Raw genomic sequence first — 23,088 nt, 5'->3', positions numbered from 1 at the left:
GAAGCACAAGATTCTGCTCACTTTTGTCATTCAGGGGTCGAGAATCAACGTGAGAGCGGACTTCTTGAGCAGGACAACATCAGCTTCTGCCAACAGAATGGATTTTGAACGAAGAAGTGTGTCAAGATCTTTGGAGGCTTTGGGGTCAACCTCTGGTGGACCTTTTCGCAACTTCAACAAGGAACAGGCTGCCCTTTACTGCTCTCCTGTTCTCGACCGGGAGCCCCAGATAGATGCCTTTCTCTGGGACTGGAAGGGTCTGGATCTTTACGCCTTTCCCCATTCAAGATTCTGGGAAGTCGTCAGGAAGTTTGAAGCCTCAGAACTCCAACACCAGAATGACTTTAATAGCCCTTTTGGCCTTCAGCAGATTGGTTCCCAGAGGTCATGTCTCTTGGTGGACTTTCCAGAGCCTTCCTTTGAGAACAGAGATTTCTCAAACAACCCCACTTCAGGAGATTACCACAAAAATCTTCCCGCTCTGAGTCTAACTGCATACAGACTATCGAACGTTGCTCAGAGCAAAAGGTTTTTCTAGACCAGTGGCTAATCCATCGCTAGAGCCAGAAGAGCCTCTTCCAGATCAAGGTGTACCAGTCCAAGTGGAATCATTTTCAGTTCAGTGGTGCAAAGATCAGGGAATTTCCTCTTCCAGAACCTCTCTATCCCAGATAGCGGATTTTCTTTTTATCTGAGAAAGAATTTGAACCTGGCAGTCCACACCATCAAAGGCTATAGGAGTATGCTGTCAACGGTTTTTCAGGCATAGAGGTTTGAACTTATCAAGACAATAAAGACCTTTATTGATCTTCTTAGGTCTTTTGAGACGTCTAAGGTCATAGCCCCTAAAGTTGTTTCGTGGAATTTAGATGTAGTTCTAAAATTCCTGATGTCTGAGAAATTTGAACCTTTACATTCTTCTTCCTTAAAGATGTAACCAAGAAAGCTATTTTTTAGTTTTGTTAGCGACAGCTAAGAGAGTTAGTGAACACGCTGGATCAGCAAGATTATAGGTTTCAGAGGCCCTGTTGCTGTCTGTTCTTTGAGCCCTATTTTTCTTGCTAAGAATGAGAACCCGTCTTCCCCTTGGCCCAGGTCCTTTGAAATTAAGGGTCTTGTCGAACATCACTGGACAAGAACCTGAGAGAACCCTGTGTCCTGTCAGGGCTTCTAAAATTTTATTTGCAGAGGACTAAAGATTGTAGAGGTCCTTCTAGCAATCTTTGGTGCTCCGTTCAGAGGCCTGATATACCGATGTCCAAGAATGCCCTGTCGTTCTTTTATTAGAGCACCATCAAGCTCATTCCAGTGTTTCAGAGAATGATTTGAGAAATTTGAAGGTTAAGGCTCACGAAGTGAGGGCCATTGCTACCTCAGTGGCCTTCCAAAAAACCAGTCTCTCAATGATATTCTGGGTGCCACTTTTTGAGATGTAAGTCTGTCTTTGCTTTCATTATCTCACAGAAGTGAAGACAGTGTTTGATGAGAATTGCACGCTGGGCCCTTTGTTGTATCTGGTTTCCGCAAATACGATCTTGATAAAGGAGGATTAACCTACTTCATTACTTGTTTTTTTTAGGTTTTGTTTTGTGAGGGTAAGTGTGTTTTTAACATTTGGTTTTTATGGTTATGCTTTTTTATGGTGTTAGGGTCTCCACCATGATGTTTGGTCGCCCTGAGCAGCATCCTTAGTATTGTCATGTTATGTCCTAGGATTTGATACCCAGCTTAGGCTTGGTCAGGTGGTTGTTAGTTTCTGATAGCAGGGTACTGAGGCCTGTCAAAGTAAGGTAGCAGGTGAGGAACTAAGAAATTTTCACATTGTGGTCTTAATGTTGACAACAATCATTTAGCTGTCATTCCACCAGCTTTAAAGGTGTCTCACCTCGCTGGAGTTTTCTAAGTAAAGCAGAAGTTGTATGTGTGAAAGTAATCATTTTTATTCTAAAGCAATGTTTAACAGGTACCTGTTAGTTACAAATAAAAGCCCAATCCTCCCCACGGGACATAGTTTTGTTTCTAAAGCATATTCTAGTCTCTTCCCACCTCCAATGGTGGGATTCACCCGATATATGGATCTGTCAGGCTTTAAGTGTTGAACAAAATGATATTTAACAGGTAATAATGTGTTAAAGTTTTTTAGAATAAAAATGTCATTTTTAATGTATTAGGATAGATATTCATGCATCCCACCTCCTCAAGGAGACAGTAGTTCTAGTTTCTAAAAAATTTATAATGAAAAGAAAATGGGAATGGTTCATAATCAAAGCCCTCCCTCCTCCCCAGCATGGATGGGAAGGCATAAACATATTGAAATTGTTTGCCAGCTGGCCCTCTTACCCCGAAATGGTGCGTCAGTTTTACCCAAAACAAAAGTAGCTCGGTGCAAATTTCAAAATTCTAGCTGCCAGTTAATAGAAACTGACAGCTATGTAATTGCTTGGTAAGTATATATAAAACTTTATTTTATTATAAAAATGTAATTTTTATCATAAAAATGTCATGTTTCTTACAAGAGATTTGAGCATCTCTGTGTCCCCTCCCTCTGGTACTTAATTAGTGGTGATGTGAAAGTTTTGTGTCTAGTGCAAGTAGTGTGGTGTTATCTGAGCATAACCCAGCACTTTAGGCCTGATTGTATATGTTTTAGTATAGGCAGGTGCAGGAAGATGTTTAAGAATTTCTCTCTATCTGCCAGAGGAGATGATCAAGATGGTTTGTGGTCATCTGGGTACTGCTCATGAAATCAGGGCCATTGCCCACCTCTGCTGTTCAAGAGACACTTCTTAGTTTCATAGGTAATAATGAGGTAGGAAATAGTAATGACAAACCACCTTTTCCTTGTTCTACATGAGGGACGTCAACCAAAAGTCCTTGGTCATCCTCTCCTTATGACATGTGGTAACTGCCCAACAGGTTTTGTAACTACCCAAGCTCCACTTGGACAGAAGGGTATCTCATCATAGGTATGAAAGTGAGTGACTGACTACTCTATCCCTTTTCCCTTTCTCTTATGGGGCAGCTGTCAGGCTGATTATGTATTTGATTGGGATGTGATGCAGGTGAGTTACATAACAGAGCATCCTATCTTGACCTTCAGCTTGAAATATGCACATCCTCTCTTTTCCCTCTTTTAACAAGGGAGGCTGGAGATAGGGCATCATCATGTGGACATTATTGTGTATTTTATTTTTTATTTTGGATGATATAACTACCAACCTCTACTTCATATCCAATATGGGAAGGACAGGATCCTCTTGAATTTAATTAGACTGAGGTTTGAGATAAAATCTCTGACTCAAGGTACTATCAACTTATGCCTCCCTACGTCAGGCTGTATAGAAGGCTACAGGAATAATTTTTTCTCCCTACTCGTTTTCAAGGACGAAAAAATGGCAGTGAGTTGAGAGACAAGCCACAGGATTAAGTCTTTTTTAAAGGATAATACTGTAGTTTGTATAAAACTTCAGTTTTTATATAGATAACCTTCAGTGACAGCTGGTTCAGTCACTGAAGCTTGGTAAGAAGGTAGTCAAAAGTGGCAGGTAGGTGAGTAGCTGGTTAACTCAATAAGTTTTTCTTTGGCTACTGTTGAATCTGCACATCTTTATGGCTGCTCTGTTCATGGTTTTGGTGATTATTTAGTTTGCCAGGGAAACTGGAACAATGATTATTTACAACACCTTTTATTACTTTTGGTTGCATTTATGGGTAGTTCAGTGTGTCAGGGATATTTGAACAACCAATAAATTTTGCTTTTCATGCTTCATGAACCTTTTTTCTTTCATCAAAATTGTTATAAGTCAACAGGTTTGCTGCTTTATAACCATTACATCATGTCTCATACTGAATATAGTACTGACTTGTCTTCACAGCAAATCTTTGGGTTGTTTGTATGTTAGAGAAAAAGGCATAATCAGAATCAGTTATGAGTATCACTGTTTTTCTGCATGTGTGAAGTGTTCATTACTTTCCAGAGGAGTGTACAAATTTTATATGTCCTCTTGCTCTCTCTTTCCCTCATGATTTTTGAACTGCAGAATAAGTGGACTGTTGAAGTTTTCTGTTCTGGGTTATCCTTCAAGATTTACCCTTGGGGTGTTATCATCTGTAGAAGAGACACCAGTCTTGGACCTCTTCTTTTAGATCTAAGGTTTGAGAAAACTGTAGGTTAGTTGTTAGCTCATGACTGACTTTTAGCAAGACTAATACAGGAGATTCAGTTTGGCCTTCTTTGACCATTCTTTACCATCCAGATCTGTGGCATGGTCTGAGAGTGTCCATCACTTGGGGATAATGAGAAATGGTTTGAATAAGTCCAGTAAAAATAAAAATAATATTTTTTACTTGATGTAATACTGTACTGTAATGTGGTAAGTACGGTAGATTTATTGGATGTGGAAGCTAACACAGCTGATGGTTCATACTTAACAGAATAATCCAGTAAGCAAGCTTGATTTATTGGACATTGAAATGAATGTAATTGACTGACACTTTCCAGTCTAAACCTTGTGAGAACGAGCTTGAGTTAGTTATACAGTATATCATGAAGAATATGTGCTTTGTGACAGTAAGATTATTTGTATTTATGCTTTGCAAGTGAAGTATGTGTGGTTATTTTTCTTGTGTTAAAAGTCCAAACTACAGTGTACTTAATACAGTATAATGTATTAGCAGTGCATTATTAAATTGTTTATTAAAAAGTAATTTTCCCCTGTGGAAGTACAAACCATTGCCTTTTATGTAGGCGTATCATTCGGTGCAAGTTGGAAATGATCTGTTGAGCTTGGATATTTTTCCTGTATAACTTAGTGGTTGTGTGGTTTGTGTTATGGAGAAAAATAAGTGCAAAGGTGTTGTTAGGGGTGGGAGCATTTGTTTGGGTGCTTCATGCCCCCTTGGGTACTAGTCAACTCAGGTATTGTAGTTATTTTTAGGACAAGTTTAGCTCACTCCTCCCCTATAAGGAGTGTATCAGATAGTATCCCTCTCAGTGAGAGAAGATTAAGAGAAGGATGGGAAGTGTTCACCAGTCTCCATGGGAGTGAATACTAATGACTGTGCCAAACCCTTCTAGTTCTTTTTTTCCCACCCCTGCTAATTTTGTTCAACCTCCTTTGCACACTGCTTCTCCTTGGTCAGTTCCTCGTTGGACAAGTCGGTAGAGTTCTCGGCTAGCACTCTGCTAGGCCCGAGTTCGAGTCTCTGGCCGACCAATGAAGAATTAGAGGAATTTATTTCTGGTGATAGAAATTCATTTCTCGGTGTAATGTGGTTCGGATTCCACAATAAGTTGTAGGTCCCATTGCTAGGTGACCAATTGGTTCTTAGCCATGTAAAATAAGTCTAATCCTTTGGGCTAGCCCTAGGAGAGCTGTTGATCAGCTCAGTGGTCTGGTTAAACTAAGGTATACTTAACTTCTTGGTCTGGGGCCTATGTATGTGTGGCTGGAAAGGAGAGTGTCTTCTACATCACTTCTCTTGGATGGTGAGTTGAGCACCTTGGCCGAGCTCTCCCATAGTGGGACCTCGACCTTTGTACCCTGCTTACTGTACTTATGATAACCCATGTTGAATCTTGTGATGTTCCAGGTGTGCAGTCATTGTTGGTCGATAATATGCAGAAAATGTGGCCTTGTAAAACATCTCAGGAAGTCCCTCTTTTGCAGCATTGATTAACCACTTAGCTTTTATTAAGAAGGGGGGTTCTCCTACTGCTGTTGCTTCTTTGACCACCAAGGTTTTGGCCCTCCTGTGGTGGTGGTGCTTCCCCTGCTCCTTCTTGAGCTGGAGTAGCAAGATGCTTCCTTCCTCAACCAGTCTTCATGCATTTGAGGAGAGCAAAGCTGGAGCTAGGGGAGCGGGGGGAGAAGTGAAAGTGCTATCCTTTCACTTCCACCTCTTCGTCCCCTCCTTTCTCCTCTTGTAGGAGGAGAAAGGTAAAGTCCAAGAAGTATCTTACAAGAAGTCCCATAGGACTTTGAGTGAGCACTCTCCCCAGTCTTTGGAGGCTTAGCTCTTGGACACCCACAGATGACTGGCTGGCTGAGGTGGCATGGGCCTCATTGAGAATTCTCAGTATCTCTACCAGGGTTTATATGTGCATGGTGGTGAAGGATCCCATTTCACCTGTACCATCCGCTAGTTTAGCTATCACCAGTCATAGGGAGTTATACTGGTCAGCCAACCAAGGCTCAGAACTTTTCCCGAGTATGGATCTTCCTCTGTTCGTGGTGTTTGTCCAGTATCCATGGTACCAACATGCAGTAAATAATTTGCTATGTTTTTGTGTTGACAGTTTGATGAAGAAACATCTTTCTTATGATTGCCCTTGAAATGTCAGAAATATTTTATTATGCTCAAATTTCATATTTAATGTGGTTCAGGGTAATTGATTATGTTGAGCTTTTTGTAAATATAGTGATTATGAGATATCTATAGAACTAACAGTGTGATGTACTATTGCAGATAGATATGGGACTGCTAACTGACCCTGGTGTAGAAAGAAGTCGTTTGCCAGCGTTGCTGGAAAAGTATCACCGCCCTCTGTGTGTTATACTGTATGTCTTAGGGATTGGCTGGTTTCTAGCTCTTGCTCACAATTCCCTCAATCATGGTAAGCTTTACAATGACCTTTATACTTCTCTTGAAACTGTTTTCATACTTTATACTGCACTACTTTATATGCTGATTATTGCCTTTATTTTGTTGTTATTGCTGCGTATTGTGAATTTTTAGAATCACACTCTATAAGTATAAACTAAATTCTTCAGATGATATTGCTGTACAGTATATCATTTGAGGAATTTAGTTTTATACTTACAGATTGTTTTTCAAAACTGCATGTTGGTTTTAAGATGATTTTGTTTTGTTATATTTTCAGTCATTTAGGTTTTTTATACATTTTTCTTATTTTTTGGAACCACTTAAGTTAATTTTAGATTTGTGGAACTTTTTAATTTTTGTTATTGCTTTGCAGTACAAGTCTAATCAAGCCAATTCATAAGACATCTCTGTTATTTGCAATAAAAAATCAAACAGTGAACACCGTAAGGTGGTTTTTCTCGTCTATATTAAAAATTACATTGTTTCAAAAGTTGACGCTAAGGAACCAGTGTTGTTACATCATTACAGTACTTAGTAACTAGGTTTAAATGCTTCTCAGAATTAACGTGATTTTGTCTCTCCCAATTCATTGGAGTTTAAGATTAATGGGTTGGAAAGATGCCAGAATCTGGCAAAGGTAAATGGAGGAGCTGTGGCACCGATGTTGAAAATAAATTATCTTTCTGCAATAAGGAAAGGATTACCTGTATATATACTTCATGATAAATATTTATTAGTGTGTCAATTAACCCTCCATACTCAGCCCTTATTGCCTGGCAACCAAAATTTTGAATGTGTTATATTTATATATGTTTTGTCCAGATTATTTGATTAGGTTAGGTTGATGTCACAGGTATGAAGTTAATAACAATGTTACCTAATTTGCAGGCACTTATTTTTCTGAGAATGCACTGTTACCAGGCCTGGTGCAAGGAGACTTTGAGGGAGACTCCCAAGTATTGCAATATTTAGAGGTATGGAAGTATGATTTGCAGGAATGCTATTTTTATATTTCCCTCTTTTCAGTTCTCAAAGGTCAGGAACTTGCAAGTAAGATATTTAAGAACTTTACTAAGACCAGGGATCATAAGAGTTCTTTACACAAGAATTCTTGGCACTTTATGCCCCAGGTTTGCAACCGTTTTTTTTTTTTCCTATTATTGATAGCAGCCATATGAAAAGTTAGGATGCTGAATTTTTTTGTCTTTGTACTTTCCTATATTTATGTATGCCCTATGTTAAGTGTAAGTGGAGGATCAGTTAAAGGGATTTCTGTTATGCATGGGTAGAATTATTGTTTGCCATTGTGGGTTATTATAGGTTATGTTAAGTGCAAGAAATAACTGAAGAAAGATAAAAAGAGAGGTTGAAATTTTTTGAGGTCTTCCCATTTGTGGACTTAGATACTGATAATTGTGATTATTGGAAGCAATGATGTTGGATCTGACTTTGTGATTAAATACAAGGTTCAAGATCAAGTTAGAAGTGCACACTATATTAGAGTTGCTGTTAATGACCAGTAACATTGCATCTGGGCTCATCTGGTAGGATATCTAGGAATTTGTCTAATATCGTTTAATTTGTGCAGAGGTTGATGTGTGATAGTGGAGATACAATGATGTAGACAGTTCCTTAGATTAGAGGCCACAGAGAGGAGGAGATAAGATTCAACTATATTTTTAACACCAAAATTGTTGATGGTTTGAATGCCTAAAATCCCAGTCCATTTGGATAGTCAGTTATATAGAGTCCCTGAACGAGGCACCTGGGTTATGTGGATTTTGGCATTTTCACTTCCCAGCCATTAGAAGATGGAACTTACTTTTAGGTTAGGTCCTACTCCTTTCTACCTTTTTCATTTCTTCTTTTCCTTCACACCTCCATTAGTTAAGGGCGTTAAGTTGCCTGTGTTGTTGGTTTTTACCTTGAGACTTTTTTCTCTCTGTATATCTCATCTAAGTATTTTATTATCCAGAGGACTCTCAATGAAATTAATTGCATTGTACTGGCTGTGACAGTAGGTTCATGGTTCTGTCACAGTTGTCAGACTCTGAACCTTTATTTTTTCATATGGAAATACAAACCATCTCTGTTTACTTAAGAGTAGCCTTCAGTGTGAACCAGAGAAGGTTATTGAACTTGTTAGGAAGGGTGGATATTTATGGTTATAAGTGTGAGTGGGGAAATACCCTACAGTCACCTGGCATCACTGACCATTTTTTCTTTGGCTGTCACCTGGTGCAGACATCTCACTTCACTCTGCTAGGTAGCTGCTGAATTTAAGTTTTTCTTGTATAGGTGTTAGTGTGTGTACTGTATTTTTTGTCTGTTTTTTTCCTAATGGATGAAATAAGCACAAAGGCATTTTGAGGCACTTGATTATTTATGTTGATACTCCATGTCCCCTATTAGTACTGACACACTCTTGTATTGTGTTTCATATACTGTAGGGGCAGGGGTTGTAGAAGCAGACATCCGTGCTGGAGATCAGTATTCTAGTAAAGGAAGGACAAATGACCTAAAGCAGGTTGCATTGATTTTATTAGTGTTATAAATATATGAGGCCTTTCATACAATACCTAACTTCCATGCGGCATTTGCTGACACTTCACTAGATGCTTCTCAAAAGTAAGATGTGAATCAAAAGGTACACCAAGAATAGTTACAGCTTCAGATTCACTCAGCAGAATCCCATCCACCTGAAGGGGAAGATGGGGTCTGCTAATTAATAGTATTGTTTTCATTTTACTGGAGTTAAGCCTCATACCACATTGACTCCACCATTCACTAATCTGCTCTGTGTCACAAGTGACACAAAGGGCAGCTTCATTTATAAATAGAGACTTTACTACACTCACAAGTGTTGCATCATTGGCGTACTGAACAATCTTGTTTTTCAGGCCAACAGCCATATCACTAAAGATAACAGTGGACCAAGAACACTACCCTGTGGAACTCCAGACACAATAGGTCTTGGTTCGCTAAAGATCCCATTAACAGCAACTCGTTGCTGCCTACCTGTAAGGAAATCTTGAAGTAATCTTAAAACATATCCACCCACTCCAAGATTGTGAAGTTTATAAATAATTTGCCTTGTGATGTACTAAATCGAGAGCAGCATTAAAATCTATTTGAATTACTCTGCAATCAAACCCCTTATCAAATCTAAAAGAGCATTGTGGGTACGTAACTGCTTCCTAAATGCATATTGATATCAGCTAACAATCCTTTGGATTCCATATACTAATATAGTGACATAAAAATAAATTTTCTGCAACTTTGGAGAGCATAGGGAGAATAGAAATTGGCATTTAGTTACTGCAGTCTACAGATATGCCACTTTTGAATAGGCAGTGTGTTACTATGCTTGTGCTCCTCCACAAAGATACTACGTTGACATAAAAATCTATACCATCTACTAATCTTGGGAGACAGTACACTAGGAACCTTTTTAAAATACAAAGGGAGGAAATCATCAGGATCTTCCCCACCCCAGCTATTAAGATTATCAAGAATTTTCTTTACATCCCTAGAGCAAAATGTATTTTCTCTAATACAAAGAATAAGTTCAGGCTGACAAGTATAAGGGAGAGGGACATTCTCAGTTTAATGCTTAGCTTCAAAATCTCAATGAAGCAGTTCAGCCTTATCCTTAGGGCCAGTAACCAGTCTACCATCATCTGTTAGCAGTGGTGTAATGGAAGACAAGCGTGACCCAAAGATATATATTGCCAATTTGGTCCACCACAGATGAGGCTGAATAATTCCTTTTAAGTTTCCTCTTCAAAGTATTATTGTAATTTCTATCAGCTATATGGTAAGTTCTATTTGTAGGAAGGTGAGACTCAACAAATATGGCATAATTTTCATTCAGATAATTTTGTCTCCATGTGTTGAATTTGGTCTGTTTGCCATGGTAAGCTCGTCTACTTGTATCATCAAATTTGTCATGCTGGTCATTTGTCCTGAATTTGATGACCTTTCTAGGGACATACCTAACTAAAATAGCCATCAGCATTTCATTCAGCTTCTTGGGCTTTGGCTCTGGTATAGCCTCTGATCCATAAATATGACCAAACTTTGCCCATACACAGTGTGCACTACCTTGTTGGTCAGTCATAATTCCCACAACATGCTCTAAATAGATCTTGATTCCTTGTGATGGCATGCTTAATTTCTGTTAGGTAACAATTTTCACTTGAATCAGTAACTGTTTTGCTTCCTTTTACAGTAAAATATGACTGGATTGAACTGGATTCTGCTCTTGTAATTCCTTTGAGTTAGGAAATTGTAATTGTTTGAAATAAGTAAATGGCCACAAATTTATTTTTGAATGTGCATTATGCATTAATATTTTAAATGAGTTATCTTTACAGAAACATTCTTGTTTGTAGAAGTTGTGTTAACACAGAAATTCTTTTTGGTATAAGTTATCTCAATTCAAAAATTCTTGTTTGTTCAAGTTGTTTCAAAAGTGTGTCTGAATGTTCAAAAGTGATCTGACTAGTTTTCTAAATGGCCTTTGTCTTTGGTGTGATTTGTCTCCCCTATGTAGTTTTTAAATTGTTCATGTGAGGAACAAACCGGGTCTTAACATTAGGATAAGTCTTCTGATGCCAGCTGGAGACTGGTAAAAACTCGCACACTGATCACAAAAACAAACAAAAAACACGGGCAAAGGCAAAAACAACCGGCTATGGAGAGGAAGGAGAGAAAGAAATGACCTCTCTCAGTGGCGATAAGAAGAAAACTGATATGTCATGGGGTTGAGACTGGGTCGCTGGCCACATCCCACCTCATCTCCTTGACAGATGCCAGATGCCACCATTTCCTTGCATAAACAGTTCTTGCTTTTATTTTCACCAGTTTCCAGCTGCCGCCAGAAGATTTATCCTAATGTTAAGACTGTAGGTTTGTTAGCTACGAGAAATACAAATTAAATTAAATGTCATTTTTGCTAAATACCCTCCATTGTATACCTTTCCTCCTTTTTTGTGTCTGTATTTGGTTTTGTCCTATATATGTCTGTATTTGGCTTTGTTTCCTTGGATTTCAGAGTCTCAAGTTGGAAGCTGAAAAACACACGACAGGAATGCCATATGCTTGGCTTGTTGGCCAATTCACACAACTGGGATTGGACACTTTCACACACAACTTTACATTGAACTACCCCTTAGGTGGAGGAAAGGTGAGTTTCAATGTGCACCTAGCAAACAGACTGAAAGTTATTTTGTCTTACATAAGATTATTAGCATCCATACCTTTCCTTGTGATGATGTTGACTTTGATTCTTCTTAAACCCCATTTTGTAGTGATACAGTATATACATTTCTTCTTCCAGGTTTTTAAAGGGAAGAATGTTTATGGCATTTTGCGTGCCCCTCGTGGAAGTAGTACAGAAGCTGTTGTTGTGTCGGCACCCTACAGACCACCTTCTTCCTTGCTTCAAGGAACAGCTCCTTCAATTGCTCTTATGCTGGCCATGGCCCATTTTTTCTCAGGTGAGACATTTCTATTTATGGAATGGCCTTTGTTTCTATGAGATTAAAATCTTCATCTTGTATATACTGTAGGTATGCATGTACCATCTGTGCAGTGTGGTCCAGTTGTTGAAGCATGGTAACAAGACAGTTATGTAGTAATAGAGGTGAGGGGATGGGGGTACTACCCACTCTTGACTGTAGGCGTTCATTTTTTCTTTGGCTACACTACTGTAAAGACAATTCCGTACTCGTGAACCTTTCCACCAATTGTTGAAGAAATTTCTCATCCAGAATTAACTTTCTGGTTTCTGAATTTGGATATGCTTGTGACTGCGTATAGAAAAGATTTTGACAAGGCTAATGAGTGTTGATTCCTCTTGTAGAAGGACTGAATACCAACAGTGTTCTTTGTTTGACCGAGTGTGTAGGTGCTTGATATCACCTTTGCACATAGATCCTGATGTTATTGTTCTTTTTGTAAGGTTAGTTGATTACTCCAGTTTCAGAAAATGACACTTCTCTCCCACTGATGCTCCTTTGGGGATCTTTAGCTGGACGGCTAAAGACCAAACTTCCTGCTCCACTTGTGACATGATGGGGAGTTTTGATGGACATCTCTCTTATGGTTATCAGTTCCTCTCCTGCTCCAACTTTGCCACTTCTCTGAGGTGTCTGACAGTGGCTAAAGAATTATTAGAAGGCTCTGTGGCCTTCCATGTGGTTATCAGGGGGATCTTTACTTAGTAGCCTTCACTGAACGCTTGGTCACAGCCAACATTTATACATCTGTTTCTGTTTCATTAAAAATCCCTGCTTCAGCATTGGATTCTGTTGCTGTTGCTCATGCTGTCACTGTATCTTTGGCGGCTGTAACTCCTGTTCCTGCTAGGATTCCTGCCTTGACTACATCCTTTAGGGGTTTGGAAGAATTTGGGGAGGGCTGCGGAAGAAAAAGCATGCCTCATCTTCCTTGTCATCAACCCCTTCTTCACTTTTTCTGTGTACCTGGGCAGAGAAGACATAAGAAGGCCCTGAAGGTTGCCCTCCACAAGAAGGCTTGCAAGAAATCTCACAAACATCATCCTTTGTCGAGGAGGGATGATGATCCCTGTGAATGTTTGCAGGAACAAATGATTGTGGCCAGAGTGGATGACCCTGTTCATGACTAGCTTGTGCCCTGTCCTTGGTTCATGAGCCTGCTCATGACCAATTCCTGGTTTATGAGGCTGTTAAGCCTTCAAGGGAGAGGTTGACTGGGACTCATCCCTGGTTGGCCATTCTTCTTTGGAAATACTCAAATAGGAGTCTGCACATCCTATGGCTGCCGTCCTTCCTAGTTCCATGAAACTAACCTGCTATGTCCTTGTGACTACTTGTAACCACTCACCCATTCCAGGTACTGGTACTTTTCCTTGTAGTACTACTGTACACCAAATCCATTGGTAATTGTAATGGTCCCTTGCATGACGGTTCCCCTATCCTCAGTACTGTTCCTGACCATTGCAGGTACAACATCATCCAGCAAAGGCATGTCTATCACACTTGCCTACCCTCCTGGACTGAGCAATAGTTCCAGGTTCTGCAACTAGGCTGAGGAGTGAGGGTAAAAGAGTGGATCATGCCTGGTTTGCCCTGATGTCTTCTGACTGGATCATTGCCTGGCAGTCCCCTTACAGGATATTTAACTCTATGGTCCTCAGAGCAGAAACCAGCCCTGGTTGATGCATCTCTCTGTCACATTAGCTAACAGAACCACTGTGTACCAAGAATGCTGAGATTGCCCCCCTGCAGGTGGGCTCATTGCTCTGCAGGCCAACAAACATTCTCCCCTTAGGGAGTCTTCCAAAGGATTTTCCTTCTCTTCCAACAAAGCAGGAGCCACAGGGTCAGTTGCCATGTCTTCCTCCTAAGCTTCATCATGGTTGAAACGATGGCTCAACACAATGACAGACTTCACCTTATCTGGGTTGTCTTCTGAGGAAGACAAGGTCTTGAGGAGACATGATGCCATTTGTGGACTTTACTCTCTCTCTGAAATAGGTTGGTGCTATAGGGGTTCTTTCTTGCTCTTTTCTGAGAGCAAGGTCAAGTTACTCAAGACCAAAGGCTACAACTGCAGCAGCACTCTACTTTCCACACAACATCTCAACTCACTCACAACAAACACTCTCGCTGCATCTCTTCAGCATTCTCCAGAATCAGCAAGTCACTGTCACTCTTACTGACTTTTACCACATCCTCATCTTCACTCTGACTCATATCAGTCATTCTCACAAACTTAGCCATAAAAACAGTCTTGGTTTGTATCTCCGCTACTACTAACTCCACCTTCAGTGACAACCCCTTCTCTACATTCACAGTCAACTCATTTACCCTCAAAAAACCTATCCCCAATAGGAAACAGCAGGGCATCTGTTTGTCTTGTTTACTAACCAACACTCAACTTCCAAATCTCCTACTTTAACCTTTAAATTTACTTCTTCCCATCCAGCTATCCTTCCCATTATTCCTTTTATTGGGATATGTACAATCCTTCTGACAATGTTCCAACTCATTTTCCTGATGTCTCTTACTACTTGCACACTTACCAAAGAAGTCTGTGCTCCCATGTCAACTAACCCACAGTACTGACCTTCATTTGTACTAACCCCCACTGTCATCTTGTTACTTCTATCATGCTCACACTGATACTTCTCCTTTTCACAAATCAAACAAACTTCTTTTTCATCACCCGCTTCATCATCCACCTCTAACGGCACACATGATTCTGCTTCTTCATATGCTTCCTCGTCATATCCTCTTTCATAACTTTTTCTCAACAACTCAATCGTAATGCACTCCACTCAAACACTTTAAGTGCAAAACATGATCACATCCTTTCATTCCTTTCCTACGGTACACGGTTAGTCTTTCACCACCAAAGTGTACGTACACTGCTACCTGATATTTCTTATTTACTGCAACCAACACCTCTTGGAAAGGAGCCATACCTGGACACAGCATTACTTTCAACTCCGTATACTGGCTTACATTCAGCAACCCCAAACACCCAGGTCTCTTGCAGACTTCATCTATCACTTCTTCTCTCAGATCATTTATGCTAGCAGGCACTCTCCCTTTCAATCCATCATTCACAAAATCTTTTAACCTGTGCCACACATTTTCAGACAGAATCTCCACCTCCCTTTCACGGGCAACCATCAACCCTTTCGTTCAATACAGTAAACTCCCTGTATTCGCGGGAGATGCGTACCACACCCTCCACGAGTAGCTAAAACACGCAAATACTTAGAACCCTTCTAAAAACACTTGGAACTGCCTATTTTGATTGTTCAAACACACACAAAAAAATACTAAAACTTACGATGGGGTTAGGTTCCAAAAAAACCCATCGTTTGTTAGAAAAAATGTGTCTCGAATATAGCCTAGCCTACACTAGGGTATTCGGTACCATATATACACATATGGTAGCCTACCCTACACTATAAAAGTATACTTTATACATACATGGTATAGTAATTATTAATGTCAGTTAATTCTGGAGGTTCATGCAGAATGACTTATGATAATTCAATACAAAGAGAGATTGAATAACAAAACAAGAATTAGCTTAGCCTACACTATGGTATATCGTATAGATATCGGTAGCCTAGCCTACATTGTATTGTACTCTATACTTACATATCATATTATAGAAACATCAACATAACGAATATGCACCTTTTCCATGGATCTTTTAAAATGCTATGCCTTAATTCACTGTATCCAATAATATTGTATATATTCTTATATTGCTCTTGTATTATAAATTTCGATCATAACGATCAATGTTTTGGTTTGGAAATCGATTACGCAGTAAGTTTATTTCGCTTTATTTAACTCAGTTCAGAGTGCTTTTCTTGCTTCTAGTTAGCGTAAATGAATCTCTAGATACTTTATTTATATGGATCAAGGTTATTTTTGATTATACGAAGTGTTTTTAAGTTGAAATATAACTAAAATACGTCTCGTGAAATTAATAGATGACGTTGGCTGTTTTGGAGTGTTTGTTTTGTGTAAAAAATCAAGATTCCGTTTGTTATTTTCACTTGTTTTCGTCATAGTATGAGCTTTACATATTTATCGTTTATCGGCGTAAAAATAGGAGTAATGTGTTCTTTCATGCCCAGTAGTTTTGATTAAAATACTTTCTCTCCAATTTTAATTACGGTTGAGTTTCATCCATGTTGCCGATGCACAATAATGTATAGTTATCAGCAGCTCGAACATTGTTTTCTCAGCTTTAGCTACAACTTGCAGCTTAAATTTAGCAGTATATTTCCTTGTCGATCTTTTATCCATACTGAATAAGGATATAATGTAAAAATATATCAGTCCTATTCTCCATAACTTAATTTGTACTATAACTACGGTAATTGTTTATTACCTTACAATGGCTGAAATACAAGCACAATGGCTGTTGTTATCCAATTCAGTGATAAGCAAAACAACAGTTTCTCGGTTGGTTGTTTATGGCTGTACACATTTACACAGGAGTATAACGTTACTAGCAATACTTTTATCATTCTCTTTTACTTTTTTAGCTAGAAGATGGAATAAAGAGATGGAGGAAAAGAAGTTGGTCGCTTGTAATTTGGTCTCTCTCGCTGCCTGATTGTACGCTGCTGCCTGCGCCCACGCAAAATTTTAAAATATTTTCTAAATATTGTCGTAATTGCTTACCCCATTGCAAAATCGAATTATCGTAAGGCGAATTATTGTAACTCGAGCACTACCTGAGTATTTTAATAATTTTTCACAAAAAGTGCATTTAGTCATGAAAATGAGGTAAAAGTACAGTAATTAGTGAGTATTTCTCAGTGAAAAATACAGTGAATGGGCAAATTTTCAGCAAATAATGTGTACAGCATATATGTTCCATAGAGAAATCCGCGAATAGGTGAGTCCGCGAATCGTGAGACTGTGAATGCGGCGGGGTTGGGGGGGGTTACTGTATTCTGGGTTTATGTCCCTCATTCTCTCTACTGTCATCTCCCCAGGCAGTTTGGGCATCATGTCTGCGATCGCATTCCTTTTACCCAGGACATGCTCTATCAAGAGATCAATGTCACTCAAACCCTCCAAAGTTCTTGCAATTCTACCGTCCATATCTTTCATTCTTTGCAAATATACCAATGGCTGATGGTCCGTTCTCACCGCAAACTTTACCCCGCAAAGAAATGGTCTCAATGCCTTCACATGGAACCTCAGTGCAGCCAACTCTCAATCACAGAATACTTTTTCTCAGCCTCACTGAACACCTTGGACACATAGACCAGCACTCTCTTTCTCTAAACCCCGTTCACAACCTGCTCTTGTATCAAACATCCACCCATTGACATACCACTGGCTTCTGTATACACCTCCAGCCTACACTTGCATTTGGACTATAGTCTGGATAAGCCAACTCTACATCTTTCACCATCTCTTCTTTCAGCCTTTCAAATGCTTTCATCATTCTTTCATCCCATCTTATTATGGTGCTTTTCTTACACCCAGTCCATTCTTCTCTTTTGGGTCTTTTTGCATTTTTTTGTGCATAATGATTAAAGATAGCCCTTTATTGGAGGTGACAGGAGAGATGCTTGGAGAGTATGGATGGTGGCATCCTTCCACTGGGCATGTAAGTTTGTAGATGACACTACTTCTCTTTCAAGACTTTTCTGGGGGCGCCAGGTTGTTTTTAAGCAATAACTGGCTCATTTTCATATTTTTATAATAAATTGTCAAATCAATCTTATCACCTGCTACCTTAGGTGTCACATTTTCATTTATTATATTTCTAAGGGCCTTCTCATCATCTAAATATTTTTGGTGCATGTAGTTCCTGTAGTAATATAGTTTTATGGACTCACTATGGTTGTTATCGGTGTCTGTCATGCTTTCAGAGTGCCAGTTATTAATAGAAACTTGGATTTGTTGTTCTACCATGTGATTAGAGATATTGTTGTTTATGAGTACCTGCATCGATTCCTCAATCTCTTCCGTAGTTTCTTTCCACATAGAATGGTGTGAGAGGTGCACAACAGACGAAGGCATCCACCACAGACATTTTATACCTGTCTGGGCACTCACTGGACCCATTAAGACATAGACCTGAGTTTGCAGGCTTTTTGTAGACCGTGGTGGTATAACCTGTCGGGGTCTGCTGTACATGAATGTCCAGGAACGCGAGGGCACCGTCAACACTACGTTCGTACGTGAAACAGAGGTTGGAACACTCAAAAAGTTGTCCTTAATGTTTGTAGTATTAAGGAGCAGGGGATCTTACTGAAGACCCTTTCCTCTACTACGCTATGTAGAAATTGGCAAATAGGATGCCTAAAGGGGGTTTCCATTGCCATACCATCATTCTGGCAGCAAAGATGTCCTCTGTGGGTGGTAATTGGGGCTGTCTTAGTATGTTTCAAGAAGGGCTTTTAGGGCTTCTTCGGGGATGTTCATGGTCAGTGTGTCCTCACATCTACATACAGTAAAACCCATTATTTGCGGAAAATTCGCCCATTCGCGGTATTTTTCACTGAGAAATATTCACTAATTTCTGTATTTTCATATTATTTTCATGACTAAATGCACTTTTTGTGATAAAACTATTAAAATACTCAGGTATAAGCATTTTTAGAGGGTTTTTCTTGTGTTTAAACTACCAAAATGGGCAGTTCTAAGTGTTTTTAGAGGGGTTTTAAGTATTCGCGGATTTTAGCTATTCGCAGGGCGGGGGTATGCATCCCCCATGAATAATGGAGGTATACTGTATACCCTATTCAGGATATGTCTCTTTGACTGGAACATTCGTGATGAGGCTCTCGATGTCTAGGGAGGCGATAATACCTGTAGAAGGAGAGTCTTGGAGTTTCCGTAAAGTCGGTAGATGACCGGGGGCAGTATCTGGGATATATGGAGTGAGGGGATATTTTCTGAGTCCAGTCCCGTGTCAGCCGGTGAAATTCCATTACAGCACGAATTTCTAGGTATAACCTTGCTAGATATACCAGAGAAAAAGAGCTTTCAGGAAAGCTGGGGTTACTACCCCCAGTCGGCGTCTTCTAGGAAGACGTCGGTATAAGGAGGGGTGAGTGAATACCACTACCACGAAACCTACTCGAAAGATCTCTCCTATCAAAACCCCCGAACAGAGCGGTGAGCCGTTACAGCCCCCACACCAAACACCCGCCAGGACGGCGACACCAGCGCCACCTACCTCATTCCATTTTCTAGCACGTGAAATCGCTGTTTCTTTTGTGTGCTCGTCTCCATTATTTTGGAATTTTCTGCTTTCTACGATGGCGTCGAGCAGCTTTACCATTTCCAAGTTAAGTACCATCTTCTTGTGGGGTTTTGTTCTATTTTTTGGCTGTTACGGTCTCGTATTTTCATAAATATTGAGATCTTATTATGTCGCCACGGCGTCCCCTGCCAGCCATGTCGACCATGCAGGCGACTCCTTCTGTTCTTTTCAGTTGGAGTTGTCTCCTCGTCGTTATAGATAGATTTTGCCCCCTTGGTTCCCTTCCTGGTGGTTCCTTGCGGTGGCTCCCCCCCCTTATGAATTACATTCATTGGCCTACGGGCCTTTGTGGGAGTGATGCCCCGTCTAGGTTCCCCCCCTCCAGGTTGGGTTCCTGTTATTTTTGGTCTTACTAGGCTAATTAATTTTTGCTTGAAGATGGTGCTCTCTTTTAGTTTTATTTTTATTATTTTGTTGGGTGGTTTACCTCGGGTGCTGGCGGCAGCCTCAGATCTAACCGCTTCCCCGTGGTAGGCTACGCTCTCTGTTGAGCACATTTTAGTTTTTATGAGTGATGGTTATTTTGTGGAGTAGGCTTGTTTGCTTCCATCCCCTTGCCCTGGGTGGGGAGTTCAGGTTGAGGGAGTTTTGTTGCGGTTTCCTCCGGGATCGTTTTTCGGTGGGCAGAGTGAGCCCCTTAGTTCTCTTCCTCCATTTGGGGGGAATCGAGTTCTTGGGATGTGTTTCCTCTAGGCTAGTCGCCCCCTTGCCCGCCATTCTCGATCCTGGTTGGTTCTCAGCACAAAATTTCTCTCCCTGTTGCTTCCTCCTCCCTTCTGCCCTCCTTTTCCTAGCCTATATTAAGGTTAGGTCCATATTAGGCTTCGCCTAGGTAGAAGTCGGGCTTCGGGTTGCGTTGCTTCCAGTCATATTACCCTTCCAAGATTCATTGTCTGGGAGGTATGGTGCAGTTGAGCGGGTGAGCTTCTCCCCGTCTCCTGTTCCTTCCTGGTAGCCTACTCCTCCTCCTTCCCCCCCCCCCCCTCCTCTCTCCAGCCTTGCTCTACTCGTGCGGGTGACGCTAGATGGCGTTTTCTCCGAGTTCAGGGACTTCTCCTGTTGGTTGAGAGATTCGCTCCCTCCCATATCGTCCCTAGCATCGCTGTATTGGGGTTGGTGGTTTGTTTACTCGAACGTGTTCGAGTCACTATCCATTACTTTCGTCTCCCCGTCGGGTTACGCTGATACGGTAACAATATTGCTTCAGCCTATGTTATGAACATACGAGCATTTTACCCGTCTTGTTTCTCCGGCGGGGAAGTAAGGGCGGAAGGTTGTTCATTTTATAGAGGAGCGGATCCTTCCGTCCTCTTGAGTTCTTACCATCACTTATTACTGTTATTATTTTTGTTTTTGTTTTAGATAAGTCTGTTTATCTACAGGAGTATTCTCCTTAATTCATTATATATATTATATAAGTGAGTCCGGTCCTATACCCGGGGGCTCCGCCGTTATTTTACTGGCAGCCCTTATGGTTAGTTCCTGGTCTCTCTTTCCTTCATTCCCCGGAGTACTCCGGGGTCTGAAAACCTTTACCTTCCACTCTATGTAATTTAGAGCTTATTGGCCCAGTTTATGATTAGGGAGTTCTTCTCCGCCGGAGTATTCCGGTTGCAGTTGAGTTTCCCGGCCTCGCCAGCTTTAGTTTGCTTAGGGTGGGAGGTTCATGTACTTTTCTACTTACAGACTGTTCGCTGTGAGGAGCCGGGGTGCACCGCCTCCCTCCAACAACCTTACGGTCACGTAGTTTGCCGGACCCACGCTGGTTGTGCGGTCCGACTGGATGACCTGGTTGTCTGGCACCCTGATGGTTGTGAGGTTTGCTTCGCTCTCTGCACAACTGTCCAGGATGAGTCGGTAAGTAACAGTCTTTACATTACTCCTGCTTTATGCTCCTCATATTATATATGGTATATTGTTTATGAGGTTCCCGGAATGGTTTTCGTTCTTAGCTAATTGTTGGTTTTCTTACAGGCGGACGAAGCTTCCAAGAAGTCTGCCTTGGAATCCCCTCCGGGCCTGGGTGGCTGGGTTTGGCAGGAACGTTCGTCGGGAAGCCCTACGCCTCGACGCCAGGTTGAGGACTTGCTCTACCCTCGCGCACGGGTGGCGGCCGCAGTGCCTGAAGACCTTGCCACCCCTATCATCCAGCAAATCCGGGATGAGACCCAGCCACCCCAAGTGGATATCCTCTACGCTGAGGTCTCGGAGGACGAGCCGCCATGGATCTCAACCTGGAACCAATGAACATAGAGCAGGACCAGGTGGTAAGTGGTGAGGTAAGTGAGGTTGTTGGGGCGGGCCCCCCTTTATTTGACTCCCCTGCTTCATCCATATCTTCTTTCGCAGGTTTTGTGAAGTCTTCCTCCTTGGGTGATAGAGCTCCGTCTGCTATCCCCAAGTTGAAGTTGAAGACTTCATGGAAGGCGAAGGGCTACAAGTCCTCGACTTCCAAGAAGGCACGCCCTTCCCCGTCGAAGGCTAAGGTTTCAGGACCTGTAGCCTCCGGGAGCAAGTCTGGTTCCTCCAGCAAAGGCGCGAGTAAGAGGGCTGCAAAACCAAGCCCTCCTCGCCAACCTGCTTTCGACGCAGAGGCCTTTGCCAATCAGCTCTATAAGCGTTTTACGGAGGACCTAGATTCGAGATTTAACAAAATCTCCGAGAAGTTGGCCAGTCATGATAACATACTGGCGGGAATGGCTCACCCACCCCCAGCCGAACCACAGTATGTTATCCCCGACACTGCGGACCTCCCGCCGTTCGATGTCGGTAACCCTTGGCGATTTGCACTCCGGGCCATCCAACATGATGGCAAACTGACACTTGATGGTCTTGGCACGAGACGGTTGGAGGAATTGGAGTTCTTCCCCCCCGATCTCCTGCCCCCTTACCCAGGCTTCGTGAGGCTTACGGAGGAAGCTTGGATTCGGTCAGACAAGGTTCCTAGGGAGACTGTCATCGTCCCTAGGGACCAAGCTCAGTCGGCTCTTCTGCGCACTCTGACGGAGTGGCAGGCAGACAATACGAAGTTGACTCCTTTCAAGGGCAACTTTACTATGTTTGCCCTGGGAGACAACCTACCCACCCCTTGCTTGGACAAAGTCGCTCTGGCTACGGCCCGAGCGTGCTTTGATGGTAATCCGTTACCACAGCTAAGGGAGACAGACCCTACTTCCTGGTATTCCCAGGAAGTAATGAGTTCTGGTTAGAAGCCCGTCCACTTTCACGGTCGGAAGCTGGACCCCTTCTGCGCTTCCACGCAATTCAGTGAGCAGCTCCCCAAGCTGCGGAAGCTCTTTGAAAGCGGAGTTTGATGCTCGGGTTAAGTTAGCCCGGTCCTTGAACTCCGTATGCCTTACTGAAGCTACTGCCGTCTCCTGCTCGGACGAGCCTTTCTTCCAGGTTTTGGCTAAATCCTTGCTGGCAGGCTTCCAGTCTGACTTATTTGAATTTATCATGGCCAGACTGGAATGTAGGAAGTTCATCTTTGCCGATCGACTATCCGCCACGAGCCTAACAAGCTCGTGAAAAGCTCGATCTGGGGACCTAACCTCTTCCCTGAAGAGGAGGTCACGAATGTTATGGCCGAGGGCACGGGCCAACCAGAGTCTTCGTTCTCGCTGGGGCATTTCGGCCTATATGCGTAAGACCCCAGAATCGGCCGCCCCCAAT

At 41.6% G+C, this 23,088-nt stretch overlaps 1 protein-coding gene across 4 annotated transcripts in view; it reads left to right on the top strand.

The window, feature by feature from the left end:
• Positions 1-23,088, top strand: part of GAA1 (glycosylphosphatidylinositol anchor attachment 1) — a 99,328-nt gene that overhangs the window by 19,439 nt on the left and 56,801 nt on the right. For 2 of the 4 annotated variants that reach the window (XM_067106916.1, XM_067106917.1), the window contains exons 2-5: positions 6,469-6,616; positions 7,495-7,580; positions 11,663-11,794; positions 11,948-12,107. In XM_067106916.1, coding sequence (XP_066963017.1) covers positions 6,469-6,616; positions 7,495-7,580; positions 11,663-11,794; positions 11,948-12,107 — 526 coding nt within the window. Of the gene's footprint in view, positions 1-6,468; positions 6,617-7,494; positions 7,581-7,632; positions 7,737-11,662; positions 11,795-11,947; positions 12,108-23,088 lie in introns of all 4 variants that reach the window. The other 2 variants (XM_067106914.1, XM_067106915.1) reach the window with 1 other exon arrangement.

The sequence above is a fragment of the Macrobrachium rosenbergii genome, chromosome 7 (assembly GCF_040412425.1).
Source record: "Macrobrachium rosenbergii isolate ZJJX-2024 chromosome 7, ASM4041242v1, whole genome shotgun sequence".
Taxonomy (NCBI): domain Eukaryota; kingdom Metazoa; phylum Arthropoda; class Malacostraca; order Decapoda; family Palaemonidae; genus Macrobrachium; species Macrobrachium rosenbergii.
This window is presented reverse-complemented; position numbering and strand designations above follow the sequence as displayed.